The sequence below is a fragment of the Nicotiana sylvestris genome, chromosome 1 (genome assembly GCF_000393655.2).
Source record: "Nicotiana sylvestris chromosome 1, ASM39365v2, whole genome shotgun sequence".
NCBI lineage: Eukaryota > Viridiplantae > Streptophyta > Magnoliopsida > Solanales > Solanaceae > Nicotiana > Nicotiana sylvestris.
Genome location: NC_091057.1, coordinates 149,629,844 through 149,642,998, shown reverse-complemented (window position 1 = coordinate 149,642,998; position 13,155 = coordinate 149,629,844). Strand labels below are relative to the sequence as shown.

The window sequence follows — 13,155 nt, the reverse complement described above, 5'->3', positions numbered from 1 at the left end:
ATGAGATGAGTCTCGCCCAATAAAATGCACAAATTGCGGGGCCCTCGATAAATATTTAATTAAATTACTTAGAATTCGGATCGGCCGTTTAGCAAACTCCACGGCTTTATCCAAAAAATAATAATTACGCTAATTGCTTTAGGTGCGCATCTTAATAATCTTACCTTCTTAAACTCGGGTGTGCATTTCATGCGACCCAAATCCAAATCCCAAAAAATTGAATAAAAATGTGTTTCGGATTGCGGGTGCATTTCATGTGACGCAATCCAAAGATATATTTTTAAAACGATGTTCACATTCTTTTGAAATATAATAATAAAAGCGGCTAAGAGATAAAATTTGCACATAAGTTTATAATATGTATTATATCAGATAATCAAGCCGAATATAATAGTTGAGCGACCGTGCTAGAACCATGGAACTCGAGAATGCCTAACACCTTCTCCCGGGTTAACAGAATTCCTTATCCGGATTTCTAGTACGCAGACTGTAATACAGAGTCATTCTTTTTCCTCGATTCGGGATTAAAATTGGTGACTTGGGACACCCTAAATCTCCCAAGTGGCGACTCTGAAATAAACAAACAAATCCCGTTTCGATTGTCCTTTAATTGGAAAAAACTCCTTGTTCCCTCGCGGGGGCGGAAAAAGGAGGTGTGACAATATTGATGGCTATAAAACTTATTATAGCATTCAAAAGTTCTAAGTCCAACCTTGAAATAATACCTTAAAAGTTAAAATTATGAAAAATTTTAAAAAGTATTTATAAATTACATCACAATAAGTATATTTATATACTATTAAATATGTCAAAAATTTCTATATATGTAATATCGGGTTGGTTTGGTATCAGTTTGACTTTCTTTAGTTAAAACCAAACCAAACCAATTATGGTCGGGTTTTTTTTTCCGACACCAAACCAAATCAAACCAAACCATAGTCGAGTTTTTTTTCTTGGTTTGACTCAGATTATCGGGTTGGTGCGGTTTGTCGGTTTCCTTTGTGGAATCTAAAATTTTAATAGCAAAGTTTATGTTCTTGTTTAGATTTCTTAATTTACACTATTTGATTTTAGCTTTATTTTAAAATTGCCATTTCTTAATTTTATTTCTTTTATTTTACAATTGGTGAAAAGACATTGTTCACATTAATATAGTATAACAAATAAATGACAAAATAACAAGAGTAAAATATCAACAAACAATTATTTTACCACGTAAATAAACACGATTAAACAGCAAACATTTACAAAATAAGAAATAACAAAAAAAAAACGCAAGAATATAAAATAAACTATGTGTAGTAAAAAGCAACATAATATTTTAAATTTACTTTGTTAATAATCAATTTCCAGCGCTAGTACAAGGTGGACTTTTTTCGTGGTTAAGTGATACTTGTAGACTTATAATACCCGATCCGATAGATAGATTAGAAATTTCGAAGTGGCGAGAGAAAGAAATAAAAAAAAAAAATTTGTAATGTCAATTCTTTCTACCTTAATTATCCATTAAGAGAAATAATTACAAAAGACGAGGAATAACAATGAAAAGGAAATAAGAGGGAGAAGAGAAAAAGAAGAAGAAAAAGATAGACAAAATTATACGCTATGTCCACTGAAAACATCAGTTAATTTTTTATGCATTTAAAATATTTATTTTACCAAAAAGAATTTATTTCAATTTCAGAGTCCACATTCAAAAGTATCAAAACGCTTCGTCTAAGTTCTAACCCCGATTTTAACATTCTTTTCGATGTACCATGTTTTCTTTTTCTTTTAGTAAAAATTATTTTTTTATCATTCCTATTCCTATGTTATTTCCCTGTATAGTATCTACTTAACACTTCGTTGAAACAGAGGGAGCTAAAACCCTAAAACCATGAGACGAGCTCTTTCTTCTTTGTGCTCTCGCAATTTCCACCTCTCTCAAAACTTCAAATCAAATCTGAATTATATCAACAGCAGTGGCAGTAAAATCATACACTCCCCAGTTGTTTCTCATTTCCCTTCAAAGTTTAGATTCTTCTCATTATCAGAAAATGATTCATCGAATCAGAACGCATCTGAACCCAGCCCTCAGTCCCAGACTATCTTGGCCGAACCCACAAAGAAAGAGGTCTCTCTCAATGTTGAAGATATCAACAATAAAGGTGAGAAAACTTGTATTTTGTGATCTTCATATCTTTTTGGGGATTCAGTGGAGATTATTTGTGAAATCTGAGAAAATGGGGGTTATGGGGTTAATTTTCTCGCTGAAAAAAGTATGGACGAAATTAGTGTTTGATCTATGATGCATGTAGTATACTAGGAAACTGCATTATTTAGCGATTTTGCTGATTAATCTTTATAAAAAGAGTGATTTTTCTGGTCAATCATTAATTTAATGGATCTCTCTTGCTATGATTGATGCTGAGTTACCCGTATTTGTGTTGGTGGGATGTAGCATGTACTTGATGGGATAGTTGATATGCGTAAGCTGCACGGACACCACGAGTTATAAAAAAAAATTAATCGATGATGATTGCTGACAATAAGATATTGGAGACAATTTAAGGGATAGAATTCTGGGTTCTAGTTTAGTATCGTCTCTATGTTTGTTATTCCAATTGCAATGTCCCAGAAAAAGGAGTTATTTTTCAACTTTCATGGTGTTCTATCCAATGGATATTCCTTTAGGAGTACTTTGTTGTATAAGGTCGGGGATTATATATTTTAAATTTAAATGGGTATCTTGGTTTCATATTAAGTAATCTCGTTTGTTATATTGCTGTAGAGTTGAAGACGCGGATTGAGGAGTACTTCAACAAAGGCAATGAAGAGGCTCTTCCGTCAATTCTTGAAGCAATTTTAAAGAGGAAATTGACGAGAAAGCATGAGCACACAGATGATGAGTTAATGGAGGAGCTTCAAATGAAACCCCTGGATGATGTAAATGACCAAGAGTTTGAATCAGATTTCGAGGATGCTCACTCCACTGATGAAGAGATTGAAGATTTGTATGACACAACGGATTTAGTGAAAAGGAGAATGGCATCTGATCAATTTTTCAACATGGATGATAGAAAGTGGGATGATATGATAAAAGAGGCTACCGAGCATGGGTATCTTAAGGATACGAAGGAGTGTGAGGAAATTTTGCAGGAGATGCTTAGCTGGGATAAAATTCTACCTGGTACTACTTCTGAATGCTCTTATGACTTCTTGAAAAGTTTTTCAGATTAGGCAGGTGCATAATTTCTTTGCTCCAGTTAACAATTAAAAATAATATCTATGCTCCAATTCAGCTATCCTACTGATAATGCCGGAACTTTGATGGGCACAGGGTATGATTTCCACAACGAGTTTGATAGTTAAATAAATTTTCGTTTTCTAATTCCTTTCCCTTTAGGCTTATGAAATTGGTGTAGCTAAGAAAAGAATGGTTAAAACTCAAAGAGTTGTGGTAGAAACAATGAAAAAGTAAATTAAAATTTCTTGATTGAGCAAATTACATGTTACCTGCATAACAAAATTCTTTAACTCTTCAGTCAGTTGTATATATCCTTGGTTGCTAATTTTTTGATAGCTCGTATGAAGTTATAACCTTTATTATATTTCAGTTTCACGTAATGTTTTCTCTTTAGGACAATACCTGAACTTGTCTTTTACAGAGTGTAGAGTCAGTTTTTGGCGATCTATTTGACATCCCAATCTATTTTGTATTTGGATTCCTTGACTCATTGGATGTTTTATTTTACCCAGACGAAATTAAGAAGAAGGTGGAGGTTAAGTTTGATGAGATAGGTGAAAGGGTTGAAAAAGGTGAGATTACTCCTGAAGAAGGCTATGCATTGTTCAAGGAGTTTGAGGATGGGGTGGTCGTGGAGTGGGCAAAACTGATGGAGAAGGATGCTCCACAGTTTGATGAGAATATGTTGCCAGATAAGAACAAGAATTTGGATGACCCGCCAGGTGAAGGGCCGGTTCTTAGATGGCAAACAAGGGTGGTCTTTGCTCCTGGTGGTGATGCATGGCATCCAAAAAACAGGAAAGTCAAATTGGCTGTTACGGTGAAAGAGTTGGGTCTGTCAAAGCATCAATTTCGTCGCTTAAGAGAGTTGGTTGGAAACCGCTACCATCCTGGGAGAGACGAGCTTACAATAACTAGTGAAAGGTAAGGTCACATTGTGGGTCATCTAAATTACTTGTGTCTGATCTTGTTACGGAGTTGCTGTTACTGTATGTTTAGGCTTAGCTTCTAACTGAGTTTTATTATTTAACTACCTGTTGAAACAATTAGTTAGGAATTATTTGACTGCTGCTTATTGGTGCTCCTTTATACACACATTTGAAGTTTGTGAAGCTTACCGGGAATAAAATGTTTCTTTTTCCTCAGATTTGAACACCGCGAGGAGAATAGGAAGGACTGCCTGAGGACTCTATTTGGTCTCATTGAAGAGGCTGGAAAGGCTAACAAAATGGTAGAGGATGTTCGAACTTCATATGTGAAGCAGAGACTCAAAGCAAATCCTGCATTCATGGAAAGGCTGCGTGCAAAAACCATGAAGCTAAAAGAATCTAGCTTGCTGCATGCATGACATAAGCTCTTTCCAGCTGGCATTTTCTTGTAGAAGATAAAGGAGAGGTTATTGATGTGCCTTCTCTTTGATATTTTAGAACGTTTTTCCACATTCACAATTAGTACAGGTTTGCAAGGGCAACTCTTACATGGTCTGGTGCGAAAGAATTATCAGTTACTTTTGGTGGCATCTTCTTAAAAACAAAGTTCTTTCCTTCATTACATGGAAGCACTTCATATCTGACTTGTGCTTCTCCATTAACATCCATATATTGGCAGAAGCTCGAATTATGATAGCCCGGCCGAATAGAAAGACTGATCGCTCAACTATGCTTGCTTTTTCCTGATTTGAACTCCTTGAAATTTTGTTTCGGTGATAGCATAGGTTCAAGTTTTCAACATGCTTTATCTAGCTAGGCTTTGATAACTTTAGATACCTTCGGACAAGTGACTTGATATATGTGGTTTTACTCTTAAATCATAGAGGTAATCTTGACCTTTTAATCCAGTTTGTATGAAATTAATCTATTTGCTCTAATGTTTGAAATTCCCTGCAGAAATTAGAAGTGGAGTCTGCTCTCTCTTTTCGGATTGTCATTTGCAACAGCCAACCATCCATGAGTATTAGTTGCTGTCATGTTTGTATGTGTATGTGCCAATCACTGAAACACAAATACTAAAAGATCCAATCTTTGGGGTGAACAAATTTGTAAATGCCTGATTGTCTGTGAAATTGTTGTTAGTGAGGGCCAGAGGATATGGAAAGTAAGGGGAGCGATGAGATTGAGAAAATCAAGAGTCAAGCTGAGAAAATCAATAGTTTCTTGCCTCCTTTGCCTTATCATGGTATGTCCAATGCCAATCCCCTTGGGCCATTTGGAGAAGTTAGTAGGAAAGTTTAATGCAACCCACTCTCCCACTACTCCATATTTTAATATAGCTATATGGCGTGCACACATGTTCCTTTCATCAATATACACTTTCAAAATTGAAGTCCTCCAATTGGACTTCCATTTTCTGTTTATAGACGTGCTACAAATTATCTATTACATTCATATTCTTGTACCTAATTCCCTTTGAACTACTATATCCAAAATTGTCATCCTCCATTACTCTACAGAACCAGCATAGCTCACGGACGAACATGCTAGCATGAGGCCCTGAGCCGAAAGATAAAGATGGAATGTTTAGACTTGTATTGTCTTCCCAGTTCGATCCTCCTGCATCTATATATAAATAAATACTAGTTTATCAAGAAAAGTACTACGAATTGTTGATTAATCCTGAGAGACGGCGTAGAACCAATAGTTCATTGTCTCTCTTGATGTTACAAATATTGTTGTAGAGAAGTAGAACGTTTTGCCCAATCTCAATTTCCTCTTTTTCCCCTTTGGCGTGCTATACATTTTTATTCCATAAGTAAATTTCCAGAGACTTGACACTCTGGATAAAAAAAAATGGGTTGCAAGAAAAATCCACCCTACCTCAGCTTCACCCTTGTATATTCATGTACAATTGGGGCAGGCAGGCTTTAAATATTACATGGTTGGACATTTACTCACAAAACTAATCTATGCCTTTGCTGAATTATGGATTATATGCCTGTAACTATATGTATAAGTAAAAGGGAGAGGAAAGTGCAGTGCCCTTCTTTTGCCATGGCAGCTTGTCTTGCTGGGGCACATAGCCAGATCCGTCGTTCCAGGGCCAAGCATCCGAGCTTTCATGACCAGATGATTCTCATCATTGCTGTGTAGTTAGCATGGTTATCCCAGCGAATTTCGACTGTACATGGAAGGCCTACTAGCTGGGAGTGAAAAATCCTGTGTCATGATTTTCTGAAATTTTCAAGTGTCTTCTGCAAAAACTTTTAATATGAAGTCCCGAAAACGTTTCGAGTACTGCTTGGGATCAACTGCAGAGATTGAGGTTGGATCATATTGGAATGCTTTATATGCATGTTCCAGCTTCTTGCTTATGTCATAATTCTGTAGTATGTCAATTATACCAAAGAATAGGATGACATCATAATACTGCCCTGTGGGTTCTCCCACTAGCTGTGCCTCGAAATCGCTTCTTCTCATTGTTAATTCAGCCTTTGCTGGCATGTTGATGCCCAATCTAATGGAAGCCCACCTGCCAACACTCAAGGGAGAAAAAGAAGACTGCCTAGTCAAAATCCAGTACAAATTAGCAAAAGCAGAAAAAATTGACAAGTAAATCCCAAATGATATCCTCATAAATGTGAATTACCCTGAAGGATCAAAAAGAAGATCCATGTCAGCCCTGGAAAGTCGAGGAGTTGAACCATCACCACCCTGGTCTACATTAGCTGAAAGACGAGAAGAAATGAAAATCCTCTCCTTCATCAAGTATTCCAAACAAATGACTATGGAGAGACATACATACCAGTAGGAGTCCGAACTCCAGAACTACGCATCTCAGTTGTGACTGGTTCACCAGAACCTGAAACTTCTCGAAAGTGAACTCCAACCAAAAGACTGTAGTCCATGATTCTCTCCTGTTCAAGGAAATCACAGTCGCGGTCCACTTGCCTGTGCAACATAAAGTTCAGCCCACATAGTGAAAGGAGCAAAACTTAAGGTAAAATTAAGAATGTCATTTGACCCTGGCTTAGGCTGCAAAGGCTACATGTATACAGCTACGGATATTGATACAAAGATACAATCCTTGTACTTGTGCAGTTAATTAGAAATTATGCTGCACTATGCTGAGCTTTTTAATTTTGGAATATCAAGCATAAGTTCCAATGATTCTTCTTCTTTTAACAAGTTTTAAAAGCCACATTTTCAGGCTTTCTTTTTAGGTTCTTTTTTCTTTTTACTAAATCTAATTTAGACCTTTCAAACCAAAGGGATTAGGTACTTTGTTAATACCAAGGCACATTTTGTGTAATACTAATATTTTCAACAAACAAGCACTTGGGAAAACCATGCAGCTACAGTTGTTAGGCCTCTCTTGCGTAAAAGCCGCCTATGTACTGAAACAGCCAAATCAGACATAAAACAGAAAAAGCATCTGCTAATGGCGTAGGTCTTTTTGTTTTCTCAGCTTATCTCCTTGCTACTGGCAAGAATTATGGCATGTTCTGTCACCATTGTAGCAAAACCATGCTTTTCTTCATTTGCATAGCTATAACGTTGAAAAGGATTTCTTTTTTCTTCTTTTCAAATAAGAGAAAGGGAAAAGAGAAGTTACCTGCAGAACTCTTGGAACCAAACTTTCTGCAGCCTGAATATAAAATTGAGATCCAGGTCCTTGAGGGTAGTAGTGGACTCAATTTGAGATTCAGGTTTCTCAGTGACACGGCCATGGGAAGAACCTTTCAAGTCAAAACGTCTGTGAATGGCATACTCAGTACAGAACAAGTTCCCCATAATGACAAAGCGAACCTGCTCAACAGTTGTTATTAAGGACAAACTCAGATGAAACAAAAGCATGAACTTGTCAAATACTATATTGAAAACCATTGTTCAATTTGTCTCATATACCTTCTTCTGAGCAGGTCCATTCACCTTCACACAATGAAGGCCAAAAAATTTAGTAACTAGAGTGTTCTCAAATGCTCGGACATGATTGTAATAAGCTGGAAGCATTCCTAGAAGAACCTGAAGTTGTGTGAATAAAGCCCCATTAAATTGTATAAATGTTCAAGTAAACTGAGAAAATTTGTGATATGATTATCCATGATGTTTCACAAAGTTGTCTTGACTAGATTGATTACTTGAAAGACATCAAATATCCCTGGTGTTAGACTTTAATTTTCATAACAGCTATATTTAGAAAATTCAAAAATATACTGAAAAGAAATTTGATGACTTAGAACTAGGTATCAGTGGAGAGGCATATCAGAATGACACTGAGCAAGTAATTTATATTTTATCTGGAGAGAAGAATGGTGTTTTTTATTTTGGTACAAACTTAAATCAAAACTATTTGAAATATCAAGAACTTAATAAAAAAAAGTATGAATCAAAGACAACCGTCTGGTGATGTGAACAGTTGGTTGTCCCAGGTACATAAGCCTTTGATTATAGGTAAGGTGTGAAATTTTTAGTTTCATATTTTTATCAAATCTATACAGTATTCAGAAAAAAGCTGACGGAGAAAAAGGTTCAGACTGCAGATTAAATTCACTTTAAGAATCGACAAGCAGAAATTTAACTCACTTTTACTTCTGACTTCTTTAAGGTCTTTATCATGTACTTGTCATCATTGGTCAAGTAAAAAAAACTTCCACTTTTTCCCGGGGATGAGAGCTCCCGAAGTGCATCATTTCCACATAGAGATATCATGTAGTCAGCTGGATCCACCTTAAACAGTTTCCTTAGGGTCCTGAAAACATAACTATTGTTAGACTTCTCTCAACTGATGTTATAATGCTGAAAGATTCTCAATGATATTCTGTTCTATGAAACAGCAATGAAATTAATTTATAAAGGAACTGTGAGTTTTGATGTCTCAATTAAGGTGCATATATGCAATGCATGGAACTGCAATATTTGTACTATGTTATGTATTTTGAGTTAACATACATAGAGGGGCAATCAACATAGTCTATTTATTTCAGAGTGTAGCGCATCAAATCAACCTGAAAACTAACGGGCAGTAATCCTTCCATTTGAAGTCAGACGACTGGTGTGGAGGAGTATGCTTGGATCCTTCTGGAGGGAACTTTGTCCAAATCTTTTCCTTGGTATCAAAAGCTGTAGCTCTAAGATCAAGTGATGTAGCTGGAGCAGGCCTTCCTACAGAATGTCTGAGATGGCACCATAAATGAGCTACAAGCAGCAACATATTGAAAAGGATATAAAGATCTAAATGCACTGCCATGAAAAATGCAAGCTGTCCTTCTTAGATACTTAAGATATATTTGTGCATCCAGTAAAGATCCCATGCTAATAAGGTAAAGATCCCAAAAAGGAATTCGTGTGTAACAGTCCAAAACCATCAGTAGGGACTTAAAGCTCTTCTATTTCTAGCTCCACTAGATTTTGCAACTAAAGATAGAAAGAGGAGGGCAAAAAGTTTTTCCACTTCTTCAGTGTCAAAGATTATAACAATCATTGAATAACTACTGAACTTGTTCTGCCAGAAAAGCTAGCAGAATTTTTATTTAACCATTGACATGCCAAACATAGCAACAACAACCATTTCAAATGCCACTTGTCAATTATATTACCATGTTTAAAGGATTTGCTCATATAGCAACATATTGAAACAAAAGCTCTAGTGAGTTATGAAAGCTTAATTGCATTCAATAATTAGTGGTAAAAATTTGAAGCACCATTTTTTAAAGACAAAAGCCTTAAGTTTTTTTTCACAACATTGATGTCTTTGTTTAATGAAAAGCATATATACCAAATAATTTTTTAGGTTACTGAGGATTAAGGTCCTTATAGTACTAGTCTGTATAGATGCTAACGAGAAAACAGTAAACTGAAAAGAATGTCAATGCAGAATTTTCTCAAATACAATGAAGATGGTACTAAAAACCACAAGGAAAATGACAAGAATAACAGTGGTTATTCAATGAATCAACAATTTTAGATAAAAAATAAATTATTCAATTCAAACAAATACCTTATTCCCAGCTGCAAATTAAGCATAAGCTCATAGTTCTTATGCCCTTTGGATATTGTTTGTCCTGGCTTCTTGGTTGGTTGAATTTTGATGCAATGTGGTCTCAATCCTCTTGAACTATCTAAATCATCAGCTGAAAAGCTTCTCAATCCTTCACTTGACTCTCTTTCTTGCCCTGAATATACATTACCATTATTCGAACTCGTATCAGCTTCTGACCCCCAACTGTAGCCATCGACAGAATTTCGCCTAGACTTTGCATCATTTGATCTTGGAGTCTTTGCTAGTGGCAGCTTCTGCAGAAATTCTCCTTCACATGGCCAACTAACCATCTTTTGTGAGGGATATACTGATATTCTTTCACCTGGACTAATCTGACATTCTACTAAATCAATTGAATAAACATCCTGAGGATCCCAATCAAAAGTACCTGTTCTTGAACTTGATGGATAATAAGTCCCACTTTGCTCCCCAGAATCCTTACTCCAAATACCAACATAAAAACTTCCATCGCCCCATCGATACGTCCCATTCCCTTTAGGAAATCCATCTTCCCAAGAACCATCATACCTATTCCCATTAGCCCAAATCATTGTACCATTCCCATTCATCTTCCCATTTCTCCATTGCCCAATATATTGATTCCCATTGTTCCATTGATACCTCCCTTGTCCATCTGGCTGCCCGCGTCGCCATTCTCCTTCATAGTGATCTCCATTCACATAATCCCTTGTCCCTTTACCATGTTTCATATTGATTACCCAACAACCTCTATATGTATCATTTGAGCAACCTGTATATGTTCCTTCACCATCCATATATCCATTCTTGAACTGACCTTCATATGTAGCACCAGAAGGCCAACTGAATTTTCCTTTTCCCATTGTTTTTCCTTTAACCCAATCACCAACATACATACAACCATCTGACCACAGATATTTCCCATGTCCATTGGGACAGTTATCACTCCATTGACCTGTATATATATCACCATTATTCAAGATTTTTTCTGCATAATAAACCTCACCAGGAGTATCAAGCTCATCATCAACATGTGCTACTGACATTGTTGCAAAGATTGTATTTTTAGCTCTTTTCTTGGCAGCTGCTTGTGATTTCTTTACTGTGAACTCCCAGGCCTTCACAATGCCACTAAATTCTTTGCTCATCTCTCACCTATATTCCCCTTTTCTTTTGTTTCCTTTCCTTTTCTCCCCTCCACAAAACCACCTTTTCTTTTTTAGCCCCTTCCTCAGCCTAAATCAATCTTCATTTGAATCACCAATATGAGCTTCACAATATCAACAATCATTTTGAAATATCCAAAATCAGACAAAAAATCCAATCTTTGTTGCTATATTGTGTTTTTGGTACATTTGCAGAAAAGGGTCAGGATTTTCTTTGGTTTCTAATATGGCAAATTGATAGGAAGCTGTTGGATTGAAAAGAAAAATGAGTAGGTCTGCAAATTTTAACATGAAAAACAACAATGTGTTTTTACTTTTTTGTCTTTGTTTCTTAGATTGATTTGCTGAACTGGATTGTATTTTTTCCAGCTTTTCAGGAATTTGGTGTAATGGAGTACTTTGAAACAGAAGTTGTTAGGTTGATGGAATAGCAAAAAGAGCAGAACAAATCAAGGACTGGTTTTTTATTTTGTTAGAGCTTTTTTCTTTTTTCTTTTTGTGTATTTAGATTTTTAAAAAAACATTAATATCTCTCTTGTTCTTTTACTTTTTTTAATATTCTTTATTTTTAATTTAATTTTGTTTTATGTATTATTCTGATTGGATATCAATTGTCAAGTTGTCAACTAAAGGTTGAACAGCAAGGTTGCACTTTGTCTCCGAGTTTGGCTCCTAAATCCACTAAAACACCTGACAAATGTAAGGATGAAAGACATGTTACGCATTATGTGTTGCACAATTTATTGGCGTCTTAATTTGGTAGAATTCATAAATGATATAGTACTATAACCGACTATTTTTATTAATATCTTACTATCTTTTATTTAACTTAAATGTTATTTCTGGAGTTAAATTACCTCTTTACCATAATTTTGAAAGAGTATCAATTTATCTTCTGGTGTAATTTCTATTTTTGAAAGAGAAAATCTCACTTTATACCTATTAGTTCCAAACTATTTATCGTTTAATGTCCAAACCCAAACTATTTACTACTCCTATCCATGTTGCCCAAACTATTTACCCGATTATTTTCCAATAATATGAGAAAGTAATAATTGGAATCACGTGCAGCTTGTCCCCCAGCTCAACTGCTTCTCCAACTCTTACTCCACTCTGCTCTTTTTTCTTTTGAAGCAAAAACGACAATCCCAATTTCAGCAATCAAAAATCAAAATCTCGTATTTAGAGATGCTATACTTTCTATATACACCAGTAAGCTTCCCAATTGCAGCCTTATGGAAAGAAATCATCAGTCTTGAGCACTCCCAGTTATATAAAAACGAAATCGAACCACAACACTCAGAGGGCTCTCTTTGTGTATTCGATAAAAACAATTCATTGATTCAAACAAAGAAAAGTAGATAATGCTTACAAAAACAATTCTTTCTCTTCACCCAAATTGGTTTTTGGAGATTTATTGTACAAAAATTCAAATACATCGTTGTAGGACCTTGAAGCTTGAAACTCATAACTTGGTTTGTTTGAGTTTTTAATTATTTTGATCCGATCCTATATGAGTTTGTTTGGAAAGTTAATTGGAGATTGTAGCTAAAATTTTAGTCAATTTGGTAGAGATTTTGTAGTAGATTTTAGAAGTTTGGGTTGAAATATAGTTAAACAAGAGATGAAGAATTTGTATTCTATATTCAAATAGTATACAAATATACCATTTTGGTATACAATTCATTGCAACTATATACCCTATTAGTATAGCTATATACTATATTGTTATCATATGCTAGTTGAATCATTTTTTGGTTGTATTAGCTGCATTTATTAGTACAATATTTGATTTTATTTTAATAATAG

General features: G+C 35.4%; 2 protein-coding genes across 3 annotated transcripts; one reads left to right on the top strand and one right to left on the bottom strand.

The window, feature by feature from the left end:
- The first annotated feature begins 1,817 nt into the window (after positions 1-1,817).
- LOC104230995 (uncharacterized) lies at positions 1,818-5,941 on the top strand. 2 transcript variants are annotated; one of them, XM_009783915.2, is made up of 5 exons: positions 1,818-2,147; positions 2,771-3,169; positions 3,739-4,150; positions 4,373-4,621; positions 5,113-5,941. In XM_009783915.2, the coding sequence occupies exons 1-4, from the start codon at positions 1,877-1,879 to the stop codon at positions 4,572-4,574; spliced, it is 1,284 nt and encodes a 427-aa protein (XP_009782217.1). In that variant the 5' UTR covers positions 1,818-1,876; the 3' UTR covers positions 4,575-4,621; positions 5,113-5,941. The 2 variants fall into 2 exon arrangements, with proteins under 2 accessions (XP_009782217.1, XP_009782216.1); XM_009783914.2 differs by lacking the exon at positions 5,113-5,941 and having other exon boundaries at positions 4,373-5,059.
- LOC104230996 (phosphatidylinositol 4-phosphate 5-kinase 6-like) lies at positions 5,817-11,860 on the bottom strand. Its single transcript, XM_009783916.2, has 8 exons — positions 10,160-11,860; positions 9,168-9,335; positions 8,746-8,911; positions 8,068-8,184; positions 7,775-7,968; positions 6,965-7,110; positions 6,809-6,887; positions 5,817-6,691 (listed from the first exon to the last, which is right to left on the bottom strand). The coding sequence occupies exons 1-8, from the start codon at positions 11,326-11,328 to the stop codon at positions 6,403-6,405; spliced, it is 2,328 nt and encodes a 775-aa protein (XP_009782218.1). The 5' UTR covers positions 11,329-11,860; the 3' UTR covers positions 5,817-6,402.
- Positions 11,861-13,155: the final 1,295 nt, after the last annotated feature.

What these genes read in the sequence shown, in the direction of transcription:
- LOC104230995 (XM_009783915.2), top strand. Translation starts at nt 1,877, where the DNA reads ATGAGACGAGCTCTTTCTTCTTTGTGCTCTCGCAATTTCCACCTCTCT. An exon ending in TGAAGATATCAACAATAAAG is followed by an intron (nt 2,148 to 2,770) that starts GTGAGAAAACTT and finishes ATATTGCTGTAG; the next exon opens with AGTTGAAGACGCGGATTGAG. An exon ending in CTTACAATAACTAGTGAAAG is followed by an intron (nt 4,151 to 4,372) that starts GTAAGGTCACAT and finishes CTTTTTCCTCAG; the next exon opens with ATTTGAACACCGCGAGGAGA.
- LOC104230996 (XM_009783916.2), bottom strand. Translation starts at nt 11,328, where the DNA reads ATGAGCAAAGAATTTAGTGGCATTGTGAAGGCCTGGGAGTTCACAGTA. An exon ending in TAAAGAAGTCAGAAGTAAAA is followed by an intron (nt 8,185 to 8,745) that starts GTGAGTTAAATT and finishes ACACAACTTCAG; the next exon opens with GTTCTTCTAGGAATGCTTCC. An exon ending in TGGAGTTCGGACTCCTACTG is followed by an intron (nt 6,888 to 6,964) that starts GTATGTATGTCT and finishes CTCGTCTTTCAG; the next exon opens with CTAATGTAGACCAGGGTGGT.